The sequence below is a fragment of the Pterocles gutturalis genome, unplaced genomic scaffold (genome assembly GCF_000699245.1).
Source record: "Pterocles gutturalis isolate BGI_N339 unplaced genomic scaffold, ASM69924v1 scaffold14424, whole genome shotgun sequence".
Taxonomy (NCBI): domain Eukaryota; kingdom Metazoa; phylum Chordata; class Aves; order Pterocliformes; family Pteroclidae; genus Pterocles; species Pterocles gutturalis.
The window spans coordinates 43,970-59,137 of record NW_010130915.1 but is presented as its reverse complement, the minus strand read 5'-3'; the positions used below and the strand labels follow the sequence as shown (position 1 = coordinate 59,137).

The 15,168-nt window shown below is 38.2% G+C and overlaps 1 protein-coding gene across 1 annotated transcript in view; it reads left to right on the top strand.

Moving 5' to 3' along the window:
- Positions 1–327: 327 nt before the first annotated feature.
- LMO7 (LIM domain 7) overlaps positions 328–15,168 on the top strand; it is a gene marked incomplete at its 5' end in the record, with an annotated part of 34,234 nt that continues 19,393 nt past the window's right edge. Inside the window, 9 exons of the mRNA XM_010080407.1 lie at positions 328–445; positions 1,599–1,741; positions 3,053–3,494; positions 4,268–4,597; positions 7,501–7,615; positions 11,640–11,801; positions 13,161–13,345; positions 14,013–14,073; positions 15,094–15,150. Coding sequence (XP_010078709.1) covers positions 328–445; positions 1,599–1,741; positions 3,053–3,494; positions 4,268–4,597; positions 7,501–7,615; positions 11,640–11,801; positions 13,161–13,345; positions 14,013–14,073; positions 15,094–15,150 — 1,613 coding nt within the window. The remainder of the gene's footprint in view (positions 446–1,598; positions 1,742–3,052; positions 3,495–4,267; positions 4,598–7,500; positions 7,616–11,639; positions 11,802–13,160; positions 13,346–14,012; positions 14,074–15,093; positions 15,151–15,168) is intronic.

The following is a 15,168-nucleotide window of genomic DNA, read 5'->3' as shown; positions in this document are numbered from 1 at the left end:
CAATAGAGAGAGTAACAAGTTTAAACAGAAGTAGCAGTTGGGTATGAGGAACTTGATGTGAATGATTGCTGTAGAGCTGCTGCAGAGCTGCCTATTCCCTTAACCTGATTTTATTTGCTCAAACATGTAACTACTGACTTGAGTCCTGGCACTAGAGCACGTCCCAGCCTTGCTCGTTCATCTGCCTGTGTGTTTGTTGCTCTATTCGAAATAACACTCAAGAGCGCTCAGTTGTACTAATAGAAATCTCTCCCTCTCTCGAAGGTTTGACTTGCATAAATGATGGCTAAGATATGATAAAGCCGAGTACTGTTTTTTTCTTCCTAGGAGTAAATCTTTGAATGATGTCAGCGCAGAGGAGCTGCAGTCATTGCGCAAAATCCGTTATGAGGAGCTACAAAGGATAAAAGAACAGTTACAAGAACAAGATCTAAAGTGGCAAGAAGTAAGTACTCCTTTTCACCCCTCCTCACATATCCTGCTGACGGGCTGTGTGCCGCCGACCTTTAGTCTCCTTAAAAAACAGGCTTTGGCATGTGTGCAGCATTTTATGCAGCTGTCTTCTAAAACAATCCATCTCATCCAACTAGTAAGTGGGTTTGGGGATGTCTGTCTGATGCAGAACTGAAATGGTTATAAATATCATCATAAGTATCTGATTAATGCTTCAGGATAAGACTTGTATGTATTGTACATACAGACGATTTCTGTGGACATAAAGAAAAGTTAGGGCACAGTTTCATGTGTTATCTGAAATTTGTGAATACTTTTTTTTGTGAAATGATTGGAATGTCTGAGTATTTGATCTTTTCGGAGAAGACAGGGAAGTAATATTTCCTTGTGCAAATTCTTGAGGCTCCTATCCTCTAATAATTCTGTCTTAAATCCAGCTTGTCAACTGATGTGGTAGCTTTGCATAGCATCATAAGGGTATCTGAAGACGTTTTTTATTCAAACCTCTTCACAATGATTACCAACAAAAAGCTGAAATTAAGAACAGAGCACCAGGCAAGAAGTTCATAGTTGTTTGTTTAATGCATCTCAGTTCTAGTATTCAGTACTTGTCTTAACTCAGCTCTGATATTTCGTGGAGAATCTTGCCAGTTCACATTGTGGTTTTACAGAAATTAAGAAAATATAGAAGTATATGTTTTCAATTTGGAATTTAAGGCATGTTTATTCTCAGGCTAATATATCTGTCTAACATAGCAGTGATTTGGAAAAAAAAAAAATCCCAAACTCCAAAGCCTACAACAAAAAAATACAGATGGCATTTGCGTAAGTTTTCAACTATGTGTCATTGGATGAAGTATGGTAGAATAAAACTGAAAATGTTAAGGGGGTAAAAAAGGGCAAAATGTATTTTTCTACTGGTAGTCCAGTAATTACAATTGTTAACTTTAACAGGCAGTGAGCCTGTAACCCTATCTGAAATATGAGAACCTTTTTACCGTTTAGGAGGAAGGTGCATGAAAATGTGGCCACGATGCAGACATGCAAATAAAATCAAGGCAGTAGGTAGCATGTAATGGGATGCCTCTGTGGATTTATGAGGTCTTGAGAAAATTTGTTTGTATACGTTCATGTTATTCTTATAGGATCTAGCAAAATGGAAGAATCGTAGAAAGAGCTACACCTCTGAATTGCAAAAGAAAAAGGAAGAGAGAGAAGAAATAGAAAGGAGAGCCTCAGAGGTGTCTGAAAGGAGTACCAAGTCACTGAAAGAAATGCAGCAGGAGAGGTAATGACCCTAATGGGAGTATTATGTTGAAGAACTTAAAACTGAGCATTTTTATTCCCTTGAATTCTTGAGCAGCTTTTACTTGCAAGTTGCGATTGATTTTGCAGAGATCTCAACATTTTTTACTTGCAAATTACAGTGTAGAAATCTAGGCAGTTGAAGGTTGGAATCTGGTCCACTAACACACTGTTTTCACAGAAGGTTAAACAGTTTTGCTCTATAAATGATGTTTTTCTCTGCTATGCATAAATAGATCTAATGACAAGTCAGTATTTGCATCCACTCTAAAGAAGTTAAAATAATAGTGTGGAACCAGATAATTGCCTTTTTTGGTCTTGGATCAGCTTAACTATTTCTCTTCCTCTACCACTACATTTGCTATTTTTTAGGCACTGTGGATAAATACAGCCAGACTTTTAATGTATATCATAGAGCTGTAAACTTTTACTTGATTTCCCCTCTATCCCCAATGGTTCCTCTGGTTATTTACAGAACAAGATTCTTTCCAAAGAGTAAAAAGTGTAAACTGAGTAGCACAGTACCATTTCTACTGGTGATAGGGGATTTTTTTGTTTGTTGTTCGTTGTTTTGGTTTTTGTTTTTTTAAAATTCATGTATGACTGAGATTAAGGGAATATGCACATGGCATGTATTCATAAAAGAAATATTTAAATAAGTTTTAAAACAGAATGCTTTGAGTTTCTGAATTTTTTTACTTATTTGGGAGGACAAAAATTAGTCTCTTGAATAAAAATATGGATGCTAATTGTATTGAATGTCCAGTATCATTAGAATTTTAAAACTGATGTGGTAAAGATTATCTCTGTGGTGGTTGTGTCTTTATGACAAAGGAATGAATAGCAGGGGGAAAAAAAATTCTGAACTTCAGGCCACTATCATATTTTGTTATCTAAAGTTCAGGAGGGAGTTTCCATACAGCAGTTATACAATTCAGGCAGCATTATGGGACTAACTTCTTCCTATGCTTTTTTCAATAAAATCAGTATTTCTGAGGACATGTAACTTGAATAGCTGTATCATTTTCCTGGCAAAGATTTCTGTCATGGTAGCAACCTGATAATGTGATGGTAGTATGCCTGAATGTTATGGGAGTGTTGAAATGGGGAGGAGAGAGAAAAGATAGATTTAAAAATATATTAAAATAACAATATTTTTAAGTGATACCATTCGTTTTCATTTAGTGGAGATCTGTTTCTTGGTTTATGCTCTACCTTGAACATTCAGTAGTTGAAAGGCTTAGGGCCCACCTGTTTGGTCACTGTAATATTTTAATGTGCTCTGTCCCCATAGGGAGGACAGAGATAAAGACTCTTACAGGCAGCGAAAACATGAACACAGATGGATGTATTCACTGAGTGACGATGTGTTTAGTGAAGAAAAAGCACCTTCCACACGGTCAGCAGCAAAAGATTACCTTTTGGAAGAAGATACCTCCTACAACACTAAGGACAGCAGAAGTGCATATGCCACCCAACCGCACAAGGAGAACCTGCCGGAGAGCTCAACTGCTCGTGAAGCTCCTACTCTGCCAAAGAGCCGGGCAGAGGAGCAGAGCTCGGCTCTTTTGTCTACTCGCTACTCGGTGAATGCTCAAACTGGGTCAGCTCAGGTTTCAGCTTCTCTCCCGAGAAGTTACCAGAAAGCTGATACCTCTAGGTTAACATCTGTGGTTACACCAAGACCTTTTGGTGTCCAGTCAAGAGGAATCTCATCACTTCCACGGTCGTTCACGGTAAGATTACGCTTCATTCCCAAAGTTTGTGATTGTTGACGTCTTTGATAACTGGGGGAACAGTAGAATTTTAACATTTAATGTGTTTTTTTAAAAAATCTGCTGTTCAGTGAAGGGTGTGTAAATAGAGCCAGCAATTCTGTCATGGCTTTAGATGTTTACTCATGTTTCTGTACTTAAAGGCACTCCTAGAAGTAAGGCTGATAAATATATTTGGTGGAATAATCTTTTTATTACTTGTAAGTCTCCTTAGCGTTCCTTATCAAAAAAACTGCCTTCATCAGATGTAATTTTCTGAAGCCAAGTTAACATAATCAAGTGTTAAAGACAAATTTTTCAGGTGATATGTTTTCTCTGCTGTGCTGACTTTGCTGAAAATGAAATTTTGTTTTAGTCTAAAATTTGCCTGCTCAGTAAGGCACTGAAAACATGGAAATCAATTCCCCCACCACCACCCTCCTGATTACTATGTTGATTTTCATAGTTTTCTCCTAAATCCCTATTTGTGTCAATTTAAAAAATTGGTAAGAATGCAAATCATTCTAAGCAGATGATTTTAACAAGTTTCTCTTAAGAAGTCTGGACTACTTATTTTGGAAGCACTTGAAGAGAAAAAAAAAAGTTACTCTTCTTCAAAGTCAGTATTTAGTAAAGGGTACAGTAACCAGAATTTACGTGAAAGGGAAAGGGGTTTTTTTGTTAACATATTTAGATTGCAGAAAGATTATGATTTTTTAAAGCACCTATTTACCAAACTGTCATTTTTGTCCTAGATGGATGATACCCAGAAATACAACGGAGAAGTAGAAAAAGCTAAAAGAACTCAAACTTTGGTCACTAGCAGTTCGTTTTCACAACCAGACTCTGCACAAACTCTCTCCACTAGTGCATTCAGAAGCAGAGGTGAGGAGGAAGAGGAGGAGGAAAAAGAAGGTGTTCAGTCAACACCTCCTCCTAGTTTGGCATTACCTGTAAAATCCCAAGACCAAGATGCTGGAAGTAGTATTCTTAAACCAGAGTATTGCTCTCCTCCTGATTCTCTTTCACTTGCATCTTCTGCAGAAAATGTGAGTCTGCCAGAGCCTGAGGATTCAAAATCCCTGGTAAGTGTGGAAATAATGTGATTACTTAGTGTAACTGAATGCTACAGCAGAGTAAAAGAAAAAAAAATTAAAATTACATCTAATGCAAGTATTGTTTGGTAGGAGGAAACTGCTCGGAGAACTATTCTTTCCTTTGATTTAATTCAGGGGAAAGAGAATATTTGGAAAGAAAATAATTGGTTCTTTTGCTGCATTTTTTCCCTACCCTTTATATGTCTTGTGCTTAATTTTATTTCTCATTCTAATTCAAAATATTTATTCTAAATATTGATTGCTTGGAAAGTTTTTGTTATTCTCCAAATTACCACTTCGTGCTCACAGTCAGTGGGTCAGTTAGATGAATGATCTGAGCTGCTGTAGCATTCATTTGCACTTTTAAACTGGTGGTGGAAAATACAGATCAGCTTTTCGAAGGCCAGCCTTAAAGATTAGTATCATACTATCCTTTTTTCCATCTCCTGTGGCTTGAGTCCCCCCCTTGTTCTTTAAAAATAGTTATTTACTTGAAATTAATCTAGTTAATGTTCGCATGAATGAATTTTAAAGCAAGTCACCATTTGCTTGGGTATGTGCTGTTTCCTTCAACTAGTCACATGTTTCACATGTAAAAAATGACCAGCAATAGCTTTAATTACCAATACCTTTCTATAATTTCTAATGATGTGGTTCATACCCCTTGACAGATTAGAGATTAATTCTTTTTTCCTGCTGCTGCTGTAGAAGTTAATTGTGCCAGTTGCTTGGGTGAGGATCATAAGACCTTGTATGCTGATTTATGAAATCACTTCCTACACCAGCTTTTTATAAAATTAGTCATTCTTCTTCCTAATCACTTGTGGAGAAGGAACACATTTCAGTTTACTACTCCTGATACCCTTTGGCCGTTGCAATGAAGTGATCATAATTTTTTGAAACTGTGATTGTTGTATAAGGAAAGAGATCAGAATCTTTTTTTTTTGTTCCTGTTTTGTAGCAAAAACGGGCAGAGGAATTGCTGTTCTAATCAGTGAAAACATAGATTAGATATGGGTTCTTTGTATCACTTTAAGAGAGCCAAAAGAGAACAAAATGTACTAGGTCCCTTTTTTCTTTTTTTCCTTGTCGTTTGTCACGAGATTATAAATTGTCCTTCCTGCAAATGAGTAATGTGAGGTTTTTAAAATAAAAAATTAAAAACAAAATTAAAAAAGCTTGTGTTGTGCCCCAAACAAGCTGTAACTTAAGGAATTCAAGTTCCATTTTGAGTGTTTGTGAATCATTGCCAGAGTCGAGAGATTGATATAGTTCACTAGTCACCAGGGCAATAACACCAGGTTTGTGGAGTACTAAGTGTTTTGGAGACGACCTGTCCAAATGATGAAGTTCAGTGTGCAGAGTCGCATTACTCCTCTGACAAGAGGTAGGTTTGAAAAAGAGGTGGGTTGGGATGGTGGAAATAAAAATAATAACAGTAATTTCCAGGACCTCACTAAAATTCAAAGCTTTGTATGTGCTCTAGCCCAGAGTGCTAACCTGTCTATTAGTAGCTTAACTTTTAATGTACTGTTACTCATCTCAGGACTTGGGTTGTATGGGAGCATTTGCAAGCTAGTAGCTGTATTTGGAAGAAAGGACTTCGTTTCTACCCTGGGCTGCAACAGAAAGTGTTTTACCAGGAACATTCCTTTAACACAAGGTGAAGGTTCAGGATGTTACCTTGCAATGTTATTGTCTTCTGCAGCCAGTGCTTGGGTACTGCTGAAACTCCTCTGGCTGCATCCCGCCCGGAGACTCTGGCTAACTTCATCTGTCTGTGCAGTGCTCCCTGCAGCTGCCTCTTGCATCCCACCAACACAGGAGCTGTGGGGAATTGGCTTAGATACCTAGACTTGTAAATATTTTAAGTTAGGGAAAATGAATCCCACCCTTCAGGAAAGCTGCTTCACTAGGCAACTAAAATGTAGCTGTACACTTAGTCCACCAAATTTAGTACACTTGCAGGGATCTCCTTCATGCACACATTGCTGGAATGTATCTATTTTATCAGTGTTTGACAGAAAAAGTCTTGTCTTTTTTTTTTTTTTCCTTTTGTAACAATGTTTGTGCCATGATATAGAAGTGAATAGCATTTGGGTATTTTAATTGCTTTTTAATGAGTTCACATTAAAATGTTAATGTATGAAATACATGTTCATAATACAATGTGGGATTGAAAGCAAGTGTTCCAAAATGTTTTCCCAATCAAATATTTCTGTAATTTAAAATGATAATGTTAGGTTTTGATTCTGATTTTGAAAGCATCTTGAAAGTCCACTGGCACGGAAGATTTGTATTCTAGCTAATTCTGGAATTAGATTTATTATCTAAGGTCTCCATTACAAAATCCATAGCAAGCTAGTAGTATTTCACACAAAATTAGAAGGATGATTTTTCACCCAAGTAAACCTGGTTGCAGCATTGAGCCTAAAGGAAACCGATGATGCCCACCGTAGGATGTGCAAGAAAAAACATGATGAATTACTGTTATCTGGCTTTTTTTACACCTCTGTTTGACTGATGTTCTCTCAGGAGGCAGTGCATTCCACAAATTCACAACGACTGTCCATGAAGACCCACTTAGGGGTGTAGTTTCCTCAAATTTCTTACATTTTGTAGCATCATGTTAGGGAACATTTAAAGTAAGAGAAATACGCAGCTAAGTATATGTGTAGAGAAAATAAAAATGTAAACTGAAAACATACCTGTTTGAATAAAAAACAAATTAGGTTCTTAACTGCCTTTAATGCTGTTTGCTTTGTCTGTGATGCTAATAATAGATGATTAAAGTGCACATTGTGAGCAGCCTCACTTATTTAGAGGATAAACTTTCGCTCATTTAGATTCCTGTGATACCAGATACTGTAGTGTCATGTTTTATTTTTCAGGAACAGTACAGTGAAATGAGAATCAGTATGAACCAGAGGCCTGGCCACAGTCGCAGCTTTGGGTTTACAACAAATTGGAGTTCTTCAGGGGCCTTTGTACAGACGGTTGAAGAAGGTAAATGTGCATTAACTGCACCAATTTTGTTCTTACGTTTAGTTTGCAGAAGCTTCTAAATTAAGGCATTTGCTGTTAAGATCACTGCAAATATTTTAAGAAATCAGATGGAGAACTGAAAAATCGGTATTTGGTTTGCTAATGTATTTCTGTGAATCCTCATCTCTTGAAACCAGTTGAATTCAGAAATACCAAAACTGCATTTTCCTAGTCAAGGACATTTCTATAACCACTGAAAAGGAATAAACATGATTACTCAAAACATTCACCAAGTCCCTTAACAGAGCAATAGTAAGAGGCACATACAGACTTCTAATATCCAGATTTCTCCTTTCAACTAAGGTTAAAATATTTTGGTTCATATGGTTTGTAAACACGTGCAGAGGAAACTTAGTTAGAAATTAGTATTTTTATTTCAGTTTTTGCTTTCTTAGTCATGTTGAATTTTGGAGACAAAAGTTTTAAGCAATTGCAACCTATAATTGATTTCCCCTGCCATTTTTTTCCTTTTTTTCAGGAAAAGCAAACATTTTTGTCCTGAAATTAAACGTACATGAAGTTTATTTCTAAGCTTTAGTAGTCTTCTGCAGAGAACCAGGCCAGTTTTCTTAATTAAAAAACCACAACAAAACACAACAAAAAAGCAAGCAAATCACATGTAATGCTTGTTTTCTGAGCAGTGATCTTTCCCACTGCTAGTAATACTTGAGGAATATTGAATTCTGCCCTTTCATCCAGCTAACACAAGATCATCCTGAGAAAGGAGAAGTAACTGGAAACTTCTCATTTAGTTCATTATGCTTTCCAGAGAGGAAAAAATACTATTTAACAGCACTTTCTGAGCAGCCTTAACTTTTTTTTTTAAAATTTCACATTAAATTTTTAGATCTCTCTTCTCACAATTAGATCGTAACTGTTAATATTCGCTTTGCATGAAGAATAACTTTCTGTTTGCTTTCCCTGCTGCTAGGCTTCTGGTTTAATTTTGTTACTTGGAGGCGGAGGACTGTCTCTTTATGCTGCCAGCTGCAAATGAGAAGCCTGAGGGTAGTGAATGTTCCTGCTGGTCATTCACAAAGGTCAACATGGGCTCTATTCCCCACTCTGTAGGCAAGAAGATGAAGGCCTTGTGCCTGTTGTCTTGATTATGCTTTATTACCATTCTTGCAAGGAAGGGCAAAAAGTTTAAAGATTGAATGGAGAATGAACTGTATTGTGATATTCTTGTTTATAACCTGTGTTTATTATATTTCTTTCAACAACTGACTCACATTGTATCCTTATTCAAAAGGTGTAGCTTCCTTTAAAGAAGGATGTAAGAGGTGGACAGCTTGTTGAAAGAGTAAGATGTGCTTTCAGCTGGGCACTTCTGAACATTGTATTTCCTATTTTTAAGGATAAGTCAGGATAAGTCAGAATAATTCAGGTTGGAAGGGACCTTGGAAGATCACCTAGAGCAAACCCCTGCTCAAAAAAGTGTCAAGACTGAATTCAGGCCAGGTTGCCTAGGGCCTTACCTGGGTGGGTTTGAGACCCTCCAAGGATTGAAACTGCACAGCCTCTCTGCACCTTGCATAATTATCTTCTCAAAGAAAATTTTCCCTGCATACCCAGTCAGACCGACCATTGTCTCAGGGCATAACCACTGCGCTGTGTTCTCCTGCCGTGAATTCAATAAAGAGCTGGCTTTCCCTTCTCCATGACCTCCTGGTAGGTACTTGCAAGACTTCTGTTAGGTCCCCCTGCAGCATCTCTTCTCCAGGCTGAACAAGCCCATACCCCTCAGCCTCTCCTCACGGGGCAAGTGCTCCAGCTCTGACCATCCCAGTGGCCTCCCATGAAACTTACCCAGTTTACGGATGTCTCTCTTACAGTGTCACACCAAAACTTGACACAGTATTGTTGAAGTGGCATAACGAGTGCTGAGTGAATGGCGTAGTCGCTTCCCTCAGTCTGCTTGTCATGCTGGTGTTCATATAGCCCCACCATTGCCAAGGTCCCTCCAGCCCACCAGCCCCGCAGCCTGTACCATCACTGGAGTTAGTCCATCCCAGGAGCAGGACTCTGCTTTGCCCTTGTTGAATGTCAGGTTCCTGCTCTGAACGGCAGCCCTGCCCTCTAGTGTATCGGCCACCTTTTGGCATGGTTTGCAAGCTTGATGAGGGTGTGGTTCACCTCCTCCCCCTGGTTATTGGTGAACATGTTAGAGAGGACAGGTCCCAGGATACATCCCTGTGGAGCTCCACTTGTAACCAGTCTCCAGGCTGAATATGAACCATTAGCCACTACCTTTAGAGCCTGACAGCCCAGACAATTTTTCACCCATCTGGTTATTCTGCCCTGCAGACAATACGGTCCTGACTTTGATACCAGGATATTCTGGAAGATCATGTCAAAAGCTTTACTAAAGGCAAGATGGATGCCCTCATCCACAGATCTAGTCATTTCATCATTAAAGAAAAACAGGTTGATCAAGCGTGATTTAGGCTTGGAAAATCCATACCAGCTGTTCCCATTCATCTTGTTCACTTTTCTGAGCCCAGAAATAGCCTTCAGGAAGACTTTATCTGATTGTCTTGACATACTTGTCATCCTGACTAGCTTTTTCTTCAGGTGATAACCTGCATTTATCTTTTTACTGCTTATAAGTGACTCTGTATTTTGCATATGCTTTTCCTTCAAAAAATTGTTAAGAAAACTGCTTGGCAAGCAAAATTAACTTCTTATAAATGTTCTCAAAAAGCTTAATAAGAGTTAGGCTTATATTTCGGTGAGACCCATACTACATAGAAAAGAAGATACTGGTCATTTTTTAGAAGAATTTTCAACATTTGTGCTAAAACTTAAGTAAATAGAAACCCTTAAAGTCATTAATCTAGACATTGTTCTGACAGCTTCCCCAGTGCCATATAATCTTTATTGTTTCAGTCCTTTCCCCTTTACCCACCCTATTTGCAATAATTTTTTGAGACTGTGTTGATGTAGGAGTGCGTGTCTGTGATCAAACACTTGCAGGCATGTAGGACAAAGTAAATTTGACCCACTTCCTTCAAGTTTTAATTTTGGTTTTGTTAATGACTCTGAGGTAGTATTTATCTGTTGTAATAACAGCAGGTGGGGATAGGTTAGAGATAACTAAATTTGTATGGAAAATGAGTGAGTATTTGGTTGGTTTTCTTTTATTGGGGAGTAGTAAGAAAGAAAAATCATTTACTTTCAGGGAAACTTATGAAAAACAGCAGTGCCTGTTTTATGTAACGTAAATAAATCCTCTACAGCAGTGTAAAGTGAGATCACTTGCCAACATTTGGTAGTAGATGAAAAAGAGTATAAAGTGCAGCCTGTTTTGCAAAGTATCAGTAGAATTCAAAGTCCAAGCTGGAATAAAGTTTGCTCTTAATTGACAAAATAAGTAGAATCCAGAGAAGTCAAATGGGACAGCAGCCAGCAGTATCTTGAATCCAGTTACCAGTCAATTCAGAGCTAGCAAACTATTTTGGCAAAGCAATAAAGCAGCATGTTCTTGTCAGTAGAGCCCAGAAGAAGTAAATAAGAATATGAAAAAGCCAGTTTCTACTGGAATTAACAAAGTGGAGGTTGGTTTTTTTTGGTCAAATAAGAGGATGACCCGAACATTGGCTGAATTTCAGCTAATTGTTGACTGAAGACACTGTGGTGCTGCCTCTCTCTCCCCCTCTCTTACTATCCCAGATGATAAAGATGAGTTAGTGAAGGCAGGACTGGGCCCAGAGCCTGTTTAATAAGTGGGCTAGCCAGAATGTGAATGCTTGCAGGTCCAAAAGGCTTACGTCCATTGTCATTTTCATAAGTTTAAAATTGAAATACTACTTTTATATTGAGTTTAATTCATATATTCACAATGCAGTAGGTTTTTCAAAGACTTTCAGAGTATCCACCAATAAACATTTCTCTTTTTCGGGGGGAGGGAATCATTCAGTCACACTGGGGTAAAAAAATTTTCTTGAATGGAGACTTAATTTTATTTTTCTTCTGTTTTCTGCAGGTAGCCCTGCAGCACTTTGTCAGCTGCATGTAGATGATGAGATCATTGCTATCAACAGCACAAAGGTTTCACGTATGGACTATAGTCAGTGGGAAGAAGCCATCAGCAGAGCACTAGAAACTGGAAACCTGGTCATGGATGTCAGACGATATGGAAAGAATGGTGAGTTGTTTCATTGGGCAGATACAGTATGCTCTGTAAGGCAAATAAGCTTTGTCTCTGCTGTACCTGGCAGCCTAGAGCCCTTATTGGCCTTACAGTAGTAATATGTATCTACGCTAAGTAGTTTGCTAGCGTGTCTGTTGCATTTTAACACAACCTGGCTTTTTTTTTAACTACGTGTGCATTAGAAATGTCTTGACAAGCAAGTCTACAAAGCATTGAACTACTGACCTCTCTCTTATGCTCTGGCCTGTTTCTGAGAGGATGCACAGGTAAAAATATGTGCAGCCACCACACAAGGGAATTTAACATTTTATATCCTGCCATGTCACAAAGAGGGGCTGGTCTCTAGACAACAGTAATTTCTAGAGCCTCTCTCCTTCACTCAGCAACTCCACTTTTTGTCAGGGAAGGAGGATCTTGTGTTCCTTTTTTCAGGGAATGTTTTGGGTGGCATATGAGCTTGTGGTTGATGTAGCACTTCTGTGCTATGATTTTTACCATTGACTCAAATATTGCGATGCTGTAATCTCTCCAGAGTAGTACTACCTGTTCTGGTTAGTGAGGGTTTCCGTCCTGGCTGAAGGCCCTGTAGCGTCCTTAGACTTGCCGTGGGTTTGGTCAGGATACCCATTCAAAGTCCCAAAAGAACTTTTACAGAGTTGGAAGTGTGACCAATGACTTCTGTCACATTATAAAAACAAAGCTAGGTAGAATAAGTTGCCAGCAAGTAAAGGGAAAAAATAGTGAGGTGGGGAAGAGGCAGAAAACAAATCACAACTCAGGGCCTAGCACAAATGAAGAGTGAAATCAGTGGAGAACAACTCATTGAATAAATTTCAGGAGCCTGAGTGAAGATTGTGATTTTTGTCACCTCATCAGTTTTGCTAGTTTAGTTTAGACTGCCTGTTTTTTGCCCTCTGTGTGTTTCCTGAGGAGCACAGATGTGAAAATGACAGTTCCCTGGATAGTGTATGAGTCAAGCTGTACCTTGTGTGAGTAAAGCTGGAAGAATTTTCTCAATCCTTACTAATGCTAATGAAATAGTTTCCAGTGAATACTAATTTCTTTCTAATATTGAACTGCCATAGTCCATGTTAGCAAAACATCCAGTAAACTTTTACCTGGTTTACAACTAACACTTGCATTTTTGGGGAAGGCGGTCTGCTCATAAAAGCCCTTTTTCCTGTCTTCACAAATTCCACCTGATTTGTGTCTCTCCCTCTTCTGGTATGTGTGTGTTTGTTTGGAGGGTTGTTTTATTTTTTTGTGTTATTTTAATGTGTTTTCATTAACTCTTGTTCTGTTCTTTGGCATTACTGTCTACATTAATCTCTTGATCCTCTACATACCAAAAAGACTGGGGCAAAGACCAGCCTTCCCTACCACATGTAAGGCATAAAATCCTCAATCTCACCAGTATGGCTACCGACATTATAGGTACATCTGAAAATAAATGGATTGATGCAACTTCTGGAGAACACGTTTCAAATGTTTCCACCATATCAACAAAAAGAGATTTCTCCAGCAGCCTTCGAACTTCTGTGAGTACGTTTTTTGAAGGGTTGTGGGATTTGTGGGGAGGAAGAAAGTAAAAATGTAACACCTTGATAGGGGGAGGATGGAGAAAAGACCTTGGAAAACTTATTTTTACTTGTATTGCTTAAGGAAAATATAGGATACTGCAAGTACAGAGATGTAGTTATGTACTTACTAAGGTAAATAAGATGTTTTAAAGACTTGCTACTGTCCATTCATGAGTGGACACTGCTAAATATTACAATATTTGCAGACTACGTTTTAACTAAAATGCATAGAGTGTTTACTCTTTAGAAAAGACTTTTACCTCCAGTATTAGCGTAAATGAAAGTTGCAGCCCCAAAGAACAAGCATATACATACTTTCAAATTACTTGCAAATAACACTCTACCTGCCAAGGAGATGAAATCGGAAGATGTCTGCTTCTGGCATTTTCTTGCAAACTAATGGTTTATATTTCAGCCAGCAATTCACAGCTGGTTATTGATCCCCTCAAATGCCTGCAGTCGTTTGATCATATAATACACTTGGGAAGTTTTACATAGTTTTGTATCTTTCTGTGGAAGGTTCCTGAAGTGTTTCATGATATACTGTTCCTGTCAGGGAGATGTGTAATTGGATAAACTTCCACAAATCTAATGAGTCTAAACCCTTTATTTTGTATTTTTTCAGGAGACAGAAACAAAGTTGATAAATGGAATGCAAGGAGATCTTGGCTATAGTGAGCAGAGAGGTAAACTACTGTTGCTTTTCATCCGCTATTTGTGTGGGTTTGGAACAAGCACAGACACTAAACCTGTAATCATCGCAAGCTTTGTACAGTGAGCAAAGTGAGACCTTAATGAACTGAAAGCTAGACAGGTATCACAGAGATCTGGTTGCATCCATACTGGGTGTAGTTTGCTTCCACAACATGCTAGGCAGTTGGAGAACTGAAAACAAAGTAGTGCCAACCCCCCAGCATTAGTGGTTATAAATCCACTGTGTGGTAGGGGCGAAAGAGAAGGCACACAATGTACTGTAATTGCCACAGTATTATGTGGAGACTGAGTCAGTATGAGTATCAGTTTATTTCACTGCCCAGGAAGAGTGTAAAGAGTATTCAGCTTTTTTTTTTTCCTATTTCAGTTGTGAGGTTTTGGGGATAGTGGTTGTTTTACTATGGTTATTGTATTTCTGGAGAACGATGTTGATGGTTCTGGTATGAGTAATAATTACCTACAATGCTATGAACAGTTATAGCCTTACTTGATGGCAGTGAGAGGAACCAGGTACATAGACTTCCTAATGGACCAGTAGTCCTTAAATGGGAACTTTGTATTTCGTTTTATCTTGAATGTGCATGGTGATTGTAGAAGTTCCCCCAAGAGATCGTTTGCACTCTGGAGATGCCTTTCTGATGACCTTAAATGGTGATTAGGCTCTTCAGTCCAATTTAGCACCTTAGTCAAGGTGGCCTAAATTAGACAGGGAGAATCTGAGTCCAAGTTTGACACTTGTGCTGTTGTTATAGTAGGACATTGTTTGTGACAAAATAAAATACTAATCAGTATATGATTTAACCTACTAAAAACTGTATTTGTTCCTATGAAATATTAGATTTCCTTTGTGTTTCAGTGGCTTTTTATATTTCTGAAGTGATGTTGCTGTAGATTGGATAACAGACATTTGTTAGACCTCCAATGGTGATAGACATTTTAAAAAAAAAAAGCACCTCATTGACTTGTTAATATTCTTTGTATTTTTCAAATAGCATCTGAACCTATTTCCTTGAAAAACTTAAAAAGACGGTCAGAATTTTTTGAACAAGGTAAACCAAAGAGCTAAC